At 38.6% G+C, this 14,262-nt stretch overlaps 5 protein-coding genes across 5 annotated transcripts; 3 read left to right on the top strand and 2 right to left on the bottom strand.

The window, feature by feature from the left end:
* Positions 1 to 1,883: 1,883 nt before the first annotated feature.
* Positions 1,884 to 2,455, top strand: GCK72_021585 (uncharacterized protein; the record flags this gene model as incomplete). Its single annotated transcript, XM_053734372.1, has 3 exons — positions 1,884 to 2,011; positions 2,060 to 2,266; positions 2,317 to 2,455. The coding sequence occupies 3 exons, from the start codon at positions 1,884 to 1,886 to the stop codon at positions 2,453 to 2,455; spliced, it is 474 nt and encodes a 157-aa protein (XP_053583285.1).
* Positions 2,456 to 3,547: 1,092 nt separating this feature from the next.
* GCK72_021584 (uncharacterized protein) lies at positions 3,548 to 6,429 on the top strand (the record flags this gene model as incomplete). The annotated part of the gene is made up of 6 exons (XM_053734371.1): positions 3,548 to 3,552; positions 3,680 to 3,738; positions 4,282 to 4,682; positions 5,340 to 5,533; positions 5,758 to 6,025; positions 6,322 to 6,429. The coding sequence occupies 6 exons, from the start codon at positions 3,548 to 3,550 to the stop codon at positions 6,427 to 6,429; spliced, it is 1,035 nt and encodes a 344-aa protein (XP_053583284.1).
* Positions 6,430 to 7,141: 712 nt separating this feature from the next.
* On the bottom strand, positions 7,142 to 8,483 carry GCK72_021583 (uncharacterized protein; the record flags this gene model as incomplete). Its single annotated transcript, XM_003093448.2, has 3 exons — positions 7,142 to 8,052; positions 8,102 to 8,246; positions 8,292 to 8,483. The coding sequence occupies 3 exons, from the start codon at positions 8,481 to 8,483 to the stop codon at positions 7,142 to 7,144; spliced, it is 1,248 nt and encodes a 415-aa protein (XP_003093496.2).
* Positions 8,484 to 11,553: 3,070 nt separating this feature from the next.
* GCK72_021582 (uncharacterized protein) lies at positions 11,554 to 12,947 on the bottom strand (the record flags this gene model as incomplete). Its single annotated transcript, XM_003093447.2, has 4 exons — positions 11,554 to 12,335; positions 12,385 to 12,513; positions 12,563 to 12,707; positions 12,753 to 12,947. The coding sequence occupies 4 exons, from the start codon at positions 12,945 to 12,947 to the stop codon at positions 11,554 to 11,556; spliced, it is 1,251 nt and encodes a 416-aa protein (XP_003093495.2).
* Positions 12,948 to 13,311: 364 nt separating this feature from the next.
* Positions 13,312 to 13,734, top strand: GCK72_021581 (uncharacterized protein; the record flags this gene model as incomplete). The annotated part of the gene is made up of 1 exon (XM_053734370.1): positions 13,312 to 13,734. One exon carries the CDS (start codon positions 13,312 to 13,314, stop codon positions 13,732 to 13,734), a length of 423 nt encoding a protein of 140 aa, XP_053583283.1.
* Positions 13,735 to 14,262: the final 528 nt, after the last annotated feature.

The raw sequence follows: 14,262 nt of genomic DNA, 5'->3' as shown, positions 1-14,262 counted from the left end.
TCAGATCGCGTCAAAGGCGCTCCAGTCTATTTTTTGTAACTTCATCAACAGCTCTCATTACCAATAGGGCTGTTAGTTGCGGCAATCACCGGCAAGCAGGCGCCGCTTATTTTCACGTTAATTGCCTAAAAAGCAATTTCATTTCCGAAACTTGCTTCCATCGCCGGTTTCATTTCCAAACCGGCGTCAAACGCCGTTTTTATTTCTGAACCGGCGTTATTCGCCGGTTTTCATTTCAAAAAACGGCGTCAAACGCCTGTTTTTTTCGTAGAAAATATACTGGAAATGAATAAAAATGCTGAAAAACCGGCGTCATTCGCCGGTTTTTATTTGAAAGCGGCGGCAATCGCCGGTTTCATTTCCGGCGTGTGTGACAATCGCCGGTTTCATTTCCGGTGTTTGCCGCAATCGCCGGTTTTATTTTCGGCGTGTGCGACAATCGCCGGAAATGAAACCGGCGTTGCCGCCCGAAAACGCCTGTTTTAACAGCCCTAATTACCAACACGTTTTCAAAAATGAGGACGCGCCAAGGGCGCGCCAGCTTAGATAACTGCTCTCATTAAAGCAAACTTGTCAAGGGCCGTCTTTTGGAGAAATTTATTTTTCAAATTTTTCCAAAAATTTTCAAACTTTTGCTGAAAAGCTCAGTCAATCTTGTGAAAAACTATTACGAAGAAAATATGAAAATATGAGTAAATTAAGATGTTTTTCCGCATGAAAAAATGAAAAGAAATTATTTTCCATAAATCCTATATCCCTGACCAGAAGGGTCTGAAGCTTTCCAGGCCCGGTCCGGTCCGCCATGTTCATCTAGGCTCCGCGACATTTCGGCACCAGTCATTTCGGCACCGTTGAAAAACGAGTAATATTTTTTATCAAAAAGGAGGTGGTTTTAGGGTTTCAAAGGTCCGGGGTTCGAAACCGGGTGCTTGGAAAAGTGTTTTATTTTTATTTTTGGTTTTTTTGGTGCCAATCTGACAACCAGGGTTCGACCCTCACGGGTGTCGAAAATTTTTGTTTTTTGTTTTTGGCATTTTGGTACTAATTTGACGTCCGGGGTTCGACTCTCGGTGCTGGCAGATCTTTTTTGACTTGGATTTCTGACAGTTTTCTTCATTTAAGCTAGTTAAAACAATTGTTGCGATGAAGATAGGAACAAATGTTGATCAAATGACTTGTATGTGCATCAACTCAAATGATGATAATTCGAATCTTCGAGAATAACGCTCCCGGAATACGGAAAAACTTTTCTCAAGGCTACGAAATAAGAAATAGTTTTTCAAAACATGTAGAAGTCATTTGATCAACATTTGTTCCTACCTTCATCGCAACTATTGTTTTAACTAGCTTAAATGAAGAAAACTGTCAGAAATCCAAGTCAAAAAAGATCTGCCAGCACCGAGAGTCGAACCCCGGACGTCAAATTAGTACCAAAATGCCAAAAACAAAAAACAAAAATTTTCGACACCCGTGAGGGTCGAACCCTGGTTGTCAGATTGGCACCAAAAAAACCAAAAATAAAAATAAAACACTTTTCCAAGCACCCGGTGTCGAACCCCGGACCTTTGAAACCCTAAAACCACCTCCTTTTTGAGAAAAAATATTACTCGTTTTTCAACGGTGCCGAAATGACTGGTGCCAAAATGGCTGGTGCCGAAATGGTCTGGTGCCGAAATGACTGGTAACGAAATGTCGCGGAGGCTTCATCTAAAAGTTCAATAGAACGCACTTTCTTTTATCCTGATCTTTGAATCTCTCCCACAATTTTGCAAAGACTAAAGTACACCCCTCTTTATATTCAAATCAACTCTCATTACACTTGCAAATCAACTCAAAATCAGAAAAATTCAAGCGCAAGATTTCCCTCATTCCATCAACAAATCATGAGTTCTCAATTACTTTTCTCACTGGTTCTTGTTCAAGTAATTGCTCTCGGAGCCCTGGGTCAGCTCTGCACCAAATGCCCCAATATCGAAGATAGGCAGTTCACAAATCTCAACATGACTTTCAAGTAAGTCACTAATTAAGGTAATTACGGTGATAATCTATAGTTTTCCAGCAACTCTGTTAATTCGGATGGCTGTAAAGTAGTCACCGTGACATGTGTGCTTCCTGAGCCAGCTTGCACGACTATGGTTCTAATTCGGACTGCTGATTACCAAGAAAGTCTAGCGGGTGACCATGTTCAAGGTACATTTGCTTTTCCTACCGAGATTGTGTGCGGAGAACTGTCCCCTACAACCGCCGGATACATGTATAAAGGGAAGTGAGTTATAAGCCACGTTTAATATAGGTACAAGTATTGTATTCTTGCAGGCACGTCATATTTGAGTGCAACGTGAGTTGTCCTTTTGGCGCAGGATATGGAAGCAGTAGCGCCGTGACGATCGAGGTTCCCACTGAGCACCCCACTACCGAGATGCCGGTGGACAGCGGATGCAAAGTTCAAAAATAATTTTTTCATGTGTTTCATGAAAACTAACAAATGAATGTTTATCGAAAAAAAAACTGAAGCCATGAGGATTCCGAATCTGAAAAATTTCAATCATTTTTTCTTTCAATAATTGCATCTCCTTTTCATTTTTCACCTGAAGCAAAAATTCAAACGGATTCTAAATTCTTATATCAGAGCTGTGCGGAAGTAAAATTTTTTGAAAACGAAGAAAGAAGAAGGAAGAAGGAAGAAAAAAGTGAAAAAAGCCCGGAAGAAGGAAGAAGGAAGGAAGAAGGAAGGAAGAATGAAGTTGGGTTCCGAACCGGGAAATCGGAAGTTAATTTTGAAAATGACAAATTTGAGGAAACTTTTTCTAGTCATCTCTGAAAACGAATTTTGATGTTGCTTCATACAAAATTCCGTCAAAAACCCCCAAAATTCCGCAAAAATTCCGTCGAAAATTACAAAATTTTAGTAAACTTTTCAACGGAAGAAGGAACAAGGAAGAAGAAAAGGAATAAAAAAATGAAAATGAGGACGCGCCCACGGCGCGCCAGCTTAGTCACCTCAAGTTTAAGTTTGAATAACATATCTCATTATCAATACATTTTAAAAACGAGGACGCGTCAAAGGCGCGCCAGCCTACCCCTTTGAAATCGAAGTCTCTTCATTCTTTACTCTTCAATGCAAAACGCGCCTCCGACACGCCAGCCTCTATTTCCAAAGTTTATCGAACCAACCCCTGACTTCTCGGGGTGTCTAAGTCTCTATTTTCTCTTTTCTCTACTTGTCTGCGTCTCTCTTTTCTGGGCACTCTCTCTCTCTTTCTCTTATTTCAATTGCAATTTTTGTTCTTTTTTCGTTTCGCAATCACAATTTTCACGATTTTTTCTGATTTTCAGACAATAAAATATGCTGAAAATCGCTAGAATCCAATCCCCGTCAAAAAATAATTCCATTCATCTTCAAATCCCTTGCGAAGTATGCAAGATTCAGAAGTCACACGGAAATCATTTTGGGGTGAATAGCTGTCGCGCCTGTGCCGCGTTTTTCAGACGAACCGTTCACTCGAGATGGAGCCAGTTGAAGTGCCAGGGTGGCAGCTGTAATAAAATGACGTGAGTACTAAAAAATTTTTTTTGAAAATTAAAAAAAAAATTATATTTTAATTATGTTTTATTATAAGTGTCTTCCATTAATGAATTTTACAATTTAAATTTTTTTTTTAAAGTTTAATTTTTCCAGATTCTTCTGCAAGCCATGCCGGTTACAACGATGCTTTGAGATGGGAATGGTTACAGCTAGTTAGTTTTTTTTTTCAAATTTTCATTTCAAATTTCTATTGAAACAAAAAAAAAATATCCACGTTTTTTGAATTAAAAATCACAAAAATCGGTTGAAAATTGGCAAAGTTATAAAGATCTGAAAAAACTCAGTTTCACTAAAACTACCGTAACCCATTGAATTTCGTGTCGAGACCCATGAAACCTAGATTTTTGAAATCAGCTGGTTCAGACGGTTTGAATGAGTATAATCATGCCATACTTTAAAATTTTCGAAAATTTGGACCTTTTTGGCCCAAAATTCTGAAATTTTCAGATTTTTCAAACCTAGTCATGATTATACTCATATGAAAGCTCTTGACTTGCTGGTTTCAAAAATATAAGTTTGATTGGTCTTGACACGAAATTTAGTGGGATACGGTAGTTTGAGTGAATTTTTGATTTTCGAAAATTTTCGAAAATTTTCGAAAATCTGTAACTCTCTTAAATTCTAACCGATTTCTTCGATTTTTAGCTTAAAATTTATGAAAAAATTTTCTTATTTTGTCAATAATGAATTTTCAGATTTCCAATACAACCGAGACGGTATAATTACCCCATCAGTTCCTACCACAATCTCTACAGTATCCCACATCACACCATCCCTCGAGCAATATCTCGGGCGGCCCCATTTCGTAATTTTATCCGATAAAAATCCTAAAAAGACAATAATTGATCTACACCGACTTCTCGGAGAAGCCACGAAAATTCTGAATCTCGGACCGGCCACGCCCATTTTTTGTGATGGTAGCCAACTGAAGAAGTTGAGTTTCGGAATGAAGAATGAATTTGATCTACGGAAATTGAAAATGGCGACTCGGATGACACAGACAGAAATCGCTGGAAATTGGGAGTTTTATGTGAAGAAAGTGGCCACGTGGCTGACACATTTCGATGAGTTCAAGAAGTTACCAGTTGGTATGCAGGTGGGTGGCTGGAAATACTTTTATACATTTTTAACGATAAGTCAAGACGATGACGGTCATTTTAAGCTAAAAATCCGTCAAAAATGTGGAAAAATTAGTGAGTTATATATTTTCGAAAATTTTCGAAAATCAAACATTCTGAAAAACTACCGTATCTCCCTTAATTTCGTGTCAAGACCAATGAAACTTATATTTTTGAAAACAACAAGTCAAGAGCTTTCATATGAGTATAATCATGACTAGGTTTGAAAAAATCTGAAAATTTCAGATTTCGGGGACCAGAGGTCAAAATTTTCGAACATTTTAAAGTATGACATGATTATACTCATTTGAACCGTCTAGACCTGCTAATTTCAAAAATCTAGGTATTATGGGTCTCGACACGAAGTTCACCGGTTACGGTAGTTTCAGTAAAATTGAGTTTTCGAAAATTTTGAGATTTTCATAACTTGGTCAATTTTTAACCGATTTTTGGGATTTTTAGCTCAAAAAATGTCAAATTTTCCATTTACTTAGAAAAATTTAAAGTTTAAAGAGAATCAACTAACTCGTTGGGTCTTGACACGAAAATCACTGAGTTACGGTAGCTTTTCTGAAAAAAATCTCAAAAGTTGTTTTTTTTTCAAATTTTTTTCAATTTTTTTCCCAATTTTTCAGATGAAAATGTTGCAAACCATTTGGCACATTTGGAGTCGATTAGAAAAATTATCGACAACTGCAAAATACAGGAGAAGCTCCGGAAGAAATAAGAGATCAGAAATCGTGGTGCAGTCCGGGGTGCTCATTGATATTTCTGAGGTGGATTTTGATTCAAAATGGATGAGTGACTATCCAACAGATCAAGTTAGGAGGTTAGTATCAAAAATCCGTTAACGCACCAAAAATGCGTCAAGGCACCGAAATTGCGTCAAGGCACCGAAAGTGCGCCAGGGCTCAAAAAAAGTCCTAGGGGACTAGAAATGCGTCAAGAAGTTGACCGACAACGTTTTTTCTGACGTTGGCGCACTTTTGGTGCCTTGACGCACTTCTGGTGCCTTGACGCGTTTTTCGTTCTGTACCATTTTTTTGTTTTTAGATTCATGATGCACTCTTCGTGTGACCAATTCACCGTAACCGATCACCTTACTGAAATGGAGTTATCAGATGTGGAGCTGACCTTCATGCTGGCTCAGCTATGCTTCCAATACGCCGGCAGTCGATATCAGGGAGAGATTCAGGAGGTCTGTGATCGATTAATGACGATTCTGTCGGATGATCTACACGATTATTATGTGAACGAGTTGAATATGCCAAGGTATTTCAAGAGGTTGGCGAAGATGATGCAGATCAATAATGAGATTCAGGTAGGTCCGAAAAACTGAGAGGGGAGGGAGCGAGGGGTACTGTAATTCAGGAAATACAGTAACCCTGACTAGGCTACCGTAATCTCGAGAAAAAATTTGGTGGCACAACTACAGTAATTTAGTAATCTACGAGACGATCTAGACTAATCTAAGAAAAACAGTAACCCTGATGACTCCACATCTATTTTAGAGTCGTAGTATTCCTAGACCTACCATAACCTTTATTACGTTACAGTAATCTAGGAAATACAGTAACCCTGTTTGACCCTACAGTACCCCACACAAATCAATTTCAGCACAACATCCGTCGAGGTCGAGATCGAATGGAAGTGATTCACACGTTTCGGATTCTGAAGTTGGAATTCACACATCCGGAAATGTTTTTGGATTCGGGTTTTAATTGAGATTATCATGTTAATTGTGATTATTATCGTAGGCTTTTTGTACATAAAATAAACTCGCCCTTAAATAAAAACCTACCTAGAAAAACCATGCAAATAAAATGTATAAATGAAAAACTTCCTCCCTTATCAGTGAATTTCACTCTCCTCGTGAGCATCCTCTCGAATCGAAAACTTCTTATCAGAACATCATTTCTTCTCGTAATTATTACTAACTTTTGATCTTCATTGCCGATTTATTACTACAGTACTCCTCGAAAGGTTATCAACTGTGGCTTTTTCTGCGGAAAATGACAAAGTTTGATAGTGTATTTTTTTTTCGGTGTCCCTTGATTCTTCCACAAAGTAAATTTTGTATGGGTTGGACGGAGCGAAAGCATCACATCTTTTTTGTAGTTGACCTTTTTTTGTAGGGACACTACCACAAAAGTTACAGGTTGTCAAAGTGAAAAAGTTCAAAATTTCCCTTAAAAGCCCTGAAGTCAATAGGTTTCAGGGAGAAATGGCTTTGATTACCTGTGACTTTTTGCACTTTTTGACTACTGTAATTCAAAAGAGCGGGCTCGAAACTATTGGGGTGCAAATTTATAGAGAATTCTCACTGATCGTCAATTCCCTTGTGAGAACTTCCGTCATGACCACAGATACCAGTTTACAAACAAACTGAAGTAATCATTTATTGTAACAAACTCTTCCATGAAAAAATCAATAACTTTCAGAACACTGAGTAAAAAGTTGCATTGAAGCCAGTGTAAGTAGATGTTTGTCCGGAAGTATAACGGAAATTGACGTAAATTGAATTGCCAGTAGATGTATATGTCCAGTAACCACCACCAGATTGTCGGTTCAGCGAGTATAACAATGGTGCATCTGTTGAATCACCGTCATATATGTCAATAGGATCGTAGTTTGGATATGTGTACACATAATTGAACGTTAGTCTGATTTTGTTGGAGCCATATGTTGTGAGAGTGTAGGCGCAAGCTGATCTGTAATAGTTCGGGTAGTTTGGAGACGAAATAACTCCAGGTGCCACGTGAACTCCAGAAGTGCAGGTCGGTGGAGCCATCGTTGGTGGGGGTACTGTAGGAGGTGGTGGAGTCCCACTACAGTCAGGAACTCCAATCGGTCGTTTGCAAACGAAGTGTGCGAGAGTAGAACAATCATCAGTGTACCAAGAGCCTCGCGAGTGATAATCCGTTGACTTGAGAGCCATTTTCAGACAATTACCTCCAGTACCAAATGTCTCTAGATTACTGTAATCCATCACTGATCCATCCGCCCATACAACAAAGTCATTTGAAGATGCGATGCCTCCAATCCGGATGAAATCATAAGATAATTGAGAATAGAGAGATGTAATGTAACGATTTTCCTCCGCGGAATGAATCGACACCAAATTGCTACAAAGACTTTGGCATTGAAGTTGAGCACCGCTGAATGAAAGTTCGTCGTTAAGGAAGTAGCAGTGATCATTGAAGTTATAATCACAATAGTCTGAATGAGTGGTGGGAAGCTCACAGACATATGGGAATGATTCCATGCAGTCCCCGTTAATCCATAGTCCACTTGTAGAGCCTGACAAAGCGTAGTAGACACAACGACCAGTTCCAGCATTTGGGAATCCTAGAAAGTATCTTTTCATAAGAAACATCTAATAAATATTAATGCATACCTGGTGCAAAGTTGTCATAAATGACAGTAGACCCTACTTGATCATCAAAATAGCATTGACTCTTGGCATTTCCAATACAAAACACGCCCATCCAAATACGATCTATTCCAAAGCTATTCACGTAGTTCCCAACAGCTCTATTGTCCTGAAAACATACTTGTTGCTTCTTTTAACCTTCAAAAGCTCTCACAATTGCAGTTTTTGCCATGAACAAAGTACCACCATATCCTGTACAAGTCCTCTCCGCAATCGTGTGATTTGCGGGGGTTTGGAATAACTTCCAGCATTTGTTGTTGATCAAATCGAAACCATTCGTGCAGATGGTGTTGTTCGAAGCATAGCAAGCAGTGATGAATAGGAACAAATAGATGATAAACTTCATGTTCACTGTTATAGAGTAGAGTGGCGCATCTTTATATAGTAAGAATTTTGAAGAGAAGATCAAAAGTTATTCTAGTAATTATGGAGAAAGGATGTAGTGATAAGGAGTTGTTGATTCCAGAGGATGTACACGAGGAAAGTGAAATTCACTGATAAGGTAGGACGTTTTTATTTATTTCTTTTATTTCCAAGACTTTTCAAGATAGTTTTTTTATATTACAGTGTGAGTATTTTTCCAAATGTTCTGATAAAAAGTTCATTTAGACTACCCCAACCTTTAGAGATTTAGTTAGGCATACACTCTCACAACATATGGTTCAGATTAATTTTCAATTCTAAACCAATTTATGTAACCGAATCTGTTGACATATATGATGGTGTTTCAATATACTGTAAAAAAAGTTTCGCGAGCAGAAACACTTTAGTGCAAATGTGCACTAAAGTGTTTTAGTCCGCGAACATTTTTTGAAAATCCTTGGCCAAGTTTGGTTTTTTTCACAGTATGATTCATTGCTACATTCTTCAAACTGTAATTCTTCTGATTTGACATACACGTCTACTGGAAATACAATGTACGTCAATTTCCGTTATATCTCCGGCGTAACGAATTATTTTGGCTTCAATGCAACTTTTTACTCCGTATTCTGATAGTTAAAGTTCCTAGTCAGTGTAAAGAAATGACGAAATCAGTTTAAACTGATAGTCATTTATACTATTCACGTCAACTAGTCGAAAGGAAATGATTATCGATATACAGTGCGTAACACAATTATAAGGCCACCCCTGAAACTGAGTTTATTGACTCAGCGGAGCATTTCTGTGCAAAACTAATAACGGAATCGGATTCCTCATCCAAAAATACCCCTGGGGGAAGTTTTTTGTGACATGACCTCCAAAACTAGGATGGTGACGTGGCCAAATGTGAAAAAAGCACATTTTCAAGCGTAACATAAGTATAAGGCCACCCCCAGAATTGAGCGAAAAGCGTCGAAATATAGCAAAGTTTCGATATGGAATTGTATTTTAGGAGTGTAGAGATTACATAAATAAGGAAAATATCAAATCCATATAGTCCTGGCACTACTGGTCCCTTGGGAACTTGGATCCAAGTATCTCATCATTTTCTCTCTTGAGGAGCTAAATCTGGGCTCTGAAATCGAGGTAAGTGGGAAAACTGTTTGAGAAATTGCGTTTCCAGATTCCCATCCGTTGATTTCAAACGTTTTGAAACATTTCTTGTACGTTTCTGTGAAGAAATTCAAGGTTGGACTCTACACACAGTCTGCACTACTGTCAACATTTGAGGGATTTGAGTGGTTACCTCGTCGAGATCTTGAAAATGCAAACTGGAAATATTCTGTGATATTGCCGACAGACACTCAGTATCTGTTGGATGCAAATATTGTTCAAATTTGTGGATATCTGATGGATTGTCTTGAGTCAAACTGCCGACATATCATAATTAAGCATTAAGAAAAGTGGGCTATGTCGTGGGTGCTCAAGGTCTTCCTCCGATCGATATACAGAGTTGTATCATGCATTTTTAAGTTTTATTATGTTAGTAACATAATTTTTTAAAGTGGAAAAGTGCTAACAAAGGTTTTTTCGAGAGCAGTCTAGCTACATCATTAGTAACAGTACTGCCCTGGCTTTAGTAACTCAAATGGGGTTTCGGAAAATTGACTACATCATTTGAACTGAACGGTATTTGTATCCAGCAGATACTGAGTATCTATCTGCATTATTACAGAACATTTCCAGCTCTCATTATCAAGATCTCGACGAGCTAGCGACTCAAATCCCTCTAATGTTGACAGCTGTGCAGACTGTGGGTGGAGTCCAACTTTAAATTTCTTCACAGAAACGTACAAGATATGTTTCTAAACTTTTGAAATCAACGGATGAGCATCTGGAGACGTGGTTTCTCAAAGAATTTACCCACTTACGCCGCTTTTAGAGCACAGATTCAGCGCCTGAAAGAGAAAAAATGGAGAGAGACTTGAATCCAGGTTCCCAGCAGACCAGTGGGGCCAGGACTATATGGTTTTGATATTTTCTTCTTGAATGTAATTTGTACAATCCTAAAATACAATTCTAGAATGCAGCTTTGCTTTTTGTCGACGATTCTTGCTCAACTGCGGGGGTGGCCTTATACTTATGTTACGCTTGAAAATGTGCTTTTTTCACATTTGGCCACGTCCCCATCCTAGTTTTGGAGGCCATGTCACAAAAACATTTTTCTAGGGGTATTTTTGGACGAGGAATCCGATTCCGTTATCAGTTTTAACCAGAAATGCTCCGTTGAGTCAATAAACTCAGTTTCAAGGGTGGCCTTATACTTGTGTTACGCACTGTAGTCATAATCATTTTGGAAATGACGAAAACAATAGTCGATTCAGCTATTTCGTCAAAACTTTTTAAAAAAAGTCGAAATAGTACAAACGTAAATAGCCGAAACGTGAGTATTCAGAGCAGAAAAAAGGAAGAATGTCAGAAAATTTTAAAAATGAAAACTCATATTCTCAGTCATTTACGTCGTTTTAATAGTTGTTTTTTCATTTCCGATAGTCAAATTACACTGTGTTTTTGCAATTTATGATATTTTGATTATCATTTTACGTCATTAATCGCGTGACGAAAAATGACTAACTAATGATTAGGAACTCTACTCATAGTTATTGATTATTGCATGAAAGAATTTGTTTCAATATTATTTCTGTTTTCTGTAAAACGTGTTCACTGTCAAGGAGTAGGACGGCGCGTATTTATATAGTAAGAATTTGGAGGAGAAGATCAAAAGTTAGGCTAGTAATCGTTTAGAAAGGATGTGGTGATAAGAAGTTGTTGATTCCAGAGGATGCTCACGAGGAGAGTTTCCCTAAACTTCCTCTAACAACCGCAAAAGTTGGATTTTTGAACTTTTTGCCCATTGTCATTCAAATGAACAGGTTCAAAACTATCGAGGCGCAAATTCATAAAGAATTCTCGGGAAAACAGATAAAAGTTTACAAACAACGTAAGTAATCATTTATTGAAACAAAATTCTTCCAACATTAAATAATCAATCACTATCAGAATACTGAGTAAAAAGTTGCATTAAAGCCAATGTTATTCTGTGAGTTAGAAGAGTAACGGAAGTTGACATACATTGTATTACCAGTAGATGTAAAATAATCAGTGCAACTACTACCACATGTTGCGTACAGTGTATTTATCAATGGTGCATCTGTCGAATCACCATCATATATGTCAATAGGATCGGCGTTGGAATAAGTGTACACATAATTGAACGTTAGTCTGATTTTGTTGGAGCCATATGTTGTGAGAGTGTATGCGCAGCCGGATCTGAAAGCGTTCGGGTAGTTTGGAGACGAAATAACTCCAGGTGCCACGTGAACTCCAGTAGTGCAGGTCGCTGGAGTGATTGGTGGTGGGGCTACTGTAGCAGGTGGAGGAGTCCCACTACAGTCAGGAACTCCAATCGGTCGTTTGCAAACGAAATGTGCGAGAGTAGAACAATCATCAGTGTACCAAGCGCCTCGCGAGTGAGAATATGTTGTTTTGAGAGACATTTTTAGACAATTGCCACCAGTACTGAACGTCTCTAGATTACTGTAATCCATCACTGATCCATCCGCCCATACAACAAAGTCATTTGACGTTGCGATGCCTCCAATCCGGATGAAATCATAAGAAAATTGAGAATAAATGGATGTAATGTAACGATTTTCCTCCGCGGAATGAATCGACACCAAGTTTCCACAAAGTTGTTGGCATTGGAGTTGAGCAGTACTGAATGGAAGCTCGTTGAAACGGAAATAGCAGTGATCATTGAAGTTATAATCACAAATGTCTACAATCATTCAGTAGTGTTTTAAAAGTAAATCGTAATGTTCAGATACCTGAATGAGTGGTGGGAAGCTCACACACATAGGGGAGTTGTTCCATGCAGTCCCCGTTGATCCATTGTCCACTTGGAGAGCCTGGCACAGCATAGTAGACGCAACGACCGGTTCCAGAATTTGGGAATCCTGGAAATTGTCATTTAATAGAAAAAATGTAATGAAGATGAGTGGTTACCTGGTGCAAAGTTATCATAAATGGCCGTAGACCCAACTTGATTGTCAAAATAACACTGACTCTTGGAATTTCCGATACAAAACACGCCCATCCAAATATGATCGATTCCAAAGCTACTCACATAGTTACCAACAGCTCTGTTGTCCTGAAAACATACTTGTTGCTTCTTTTAACCTTCAAAAGCTCTCACAATTGCAGTTTTTGCCATGAACAAAGTACCACCATATCCTGTACAAGTCTTTTCCGCCATCGTGTGGTTTGCGGGTTCTTGGAATAACTTCCAGCATTTATTGTTGATCAAACTGAAACCATTCGTGCAGATGGTGTTGTTCGAAGCAGCATTGCAAGCGGCGATGAATAGGAACAAATATATGATAAACTTCATGTTCACTATTAGAGAGTACGGGAGCAGGGTTCTTTTTATAGCAAGAATTTGGAGGAGAAGATCAAAAGTTAGTAATCATTAAGAGAAGAAAGGATGTGGTGATAAGAAATTGTTGATTCCAGAAGATGCTCACGAGGAGAGGGAAATTCAATGATAAGGGAGGAAGCTACTTTGTTCATGGCAAAAACTGCAATTGCAAGAGCTTCTGAAGGTTAAAAGAAGTAACAAGGATGGTTTCAGGACAACAGAGCTGTTGGGAACTATGCGAATAGCTTTGGAATAGATCACATTTGGATGGGTGTGTTTTGTATTGGAAATGCCATTTCCGTTTCAACGAGCTTGCATTCAGTACTGCTCAACTCTAATGCCAACAACTTTGTGGAAACTTGGAACGTCAAGTGACTTTGTAGTAGATTACAGTAATCTAGAGACATTCAGTACTGGTGGTAATTGTCTGAAAATGGCTCTCAAGTCAACGGATAATCACTCGCGAGGCGCATGGTACACTGATGATTGTTCTACTCTCGGACATTTCGTTTGCAAACGACCGATTGGAGTTCCTGACTGTAGTGGGACTCCTCCACCTGCTACAGTAGCCCCACCAACGATGGCTCCACCGACCAGCACTACCGGAGTTCACGTGGCACCTGAAAGCATTTCGTCTCCCAACTATGCTGGCTATTACAGTTCAGGTTGTGCATACACTCTCACAACATATGGCTCCAACAAAATCAGACTTCAATTGGATGAGCAATTATCCCAACTACAATTATGTGGACATATATGATGGTGGTACAACCGATACGATAGTTACACTGACCGGACAATATGGTTCTGGTTACCGCGCATACACATCAACTGGTAATACAATATGCGTTAATTTCCGTGTAGGTTCTTCCAGACAGATGAGTTACACTGGATTCAATGCAACTTTTTGCTCACTATCAGTATTCTAATAGTATTTGATGATTTTATGGAAGAGTTTGTTTCAATAAATGAGTTCATTTGTTTTTTGTATTCTGTTATCTGTTTACCCCCCCCCCCCCCTTTTTTTCAAAGAACTATAAGTAGAAAAAATATCTCAGTAGAATCCATGACGAATGTTCTCAATTGAAAATGAGCAGATTCGATCATAAGTCATGGTATCTCTGATAGCCCCGTGAGCTCAAATAAGATTTGTTAAAACAATTATTTTTGTAGTTGGCAACTTCTTCGTACGGATTTCTCTCTAACGTTGTGATAATTTAGGAAAAAATGAGGGAGCCAATAGTTAACTAAATTTCTACCACCAACTATCGTTTTCGTCCTCCGATTT

This window comes from Caenorhabditis remanei, chromosome V (assembly GCF_010183535.1).
Source record: "Caenorhabditis remanei strain PX506 chromosome V, whole genome shotgun sequence".
Classification (NCBI taxonomy): domain Eukaryota; kingdom Metazoa; phylum Nematoda; class Chromadorea; order Rhabditida; family Rhabditidae; genus Caenorhabditis; species Caenorhabditis remanei.
Note: the sequence above shows the minus strand (reverse complement) of the source record. Positions and strands in the feature narration are given on the sequence as shown.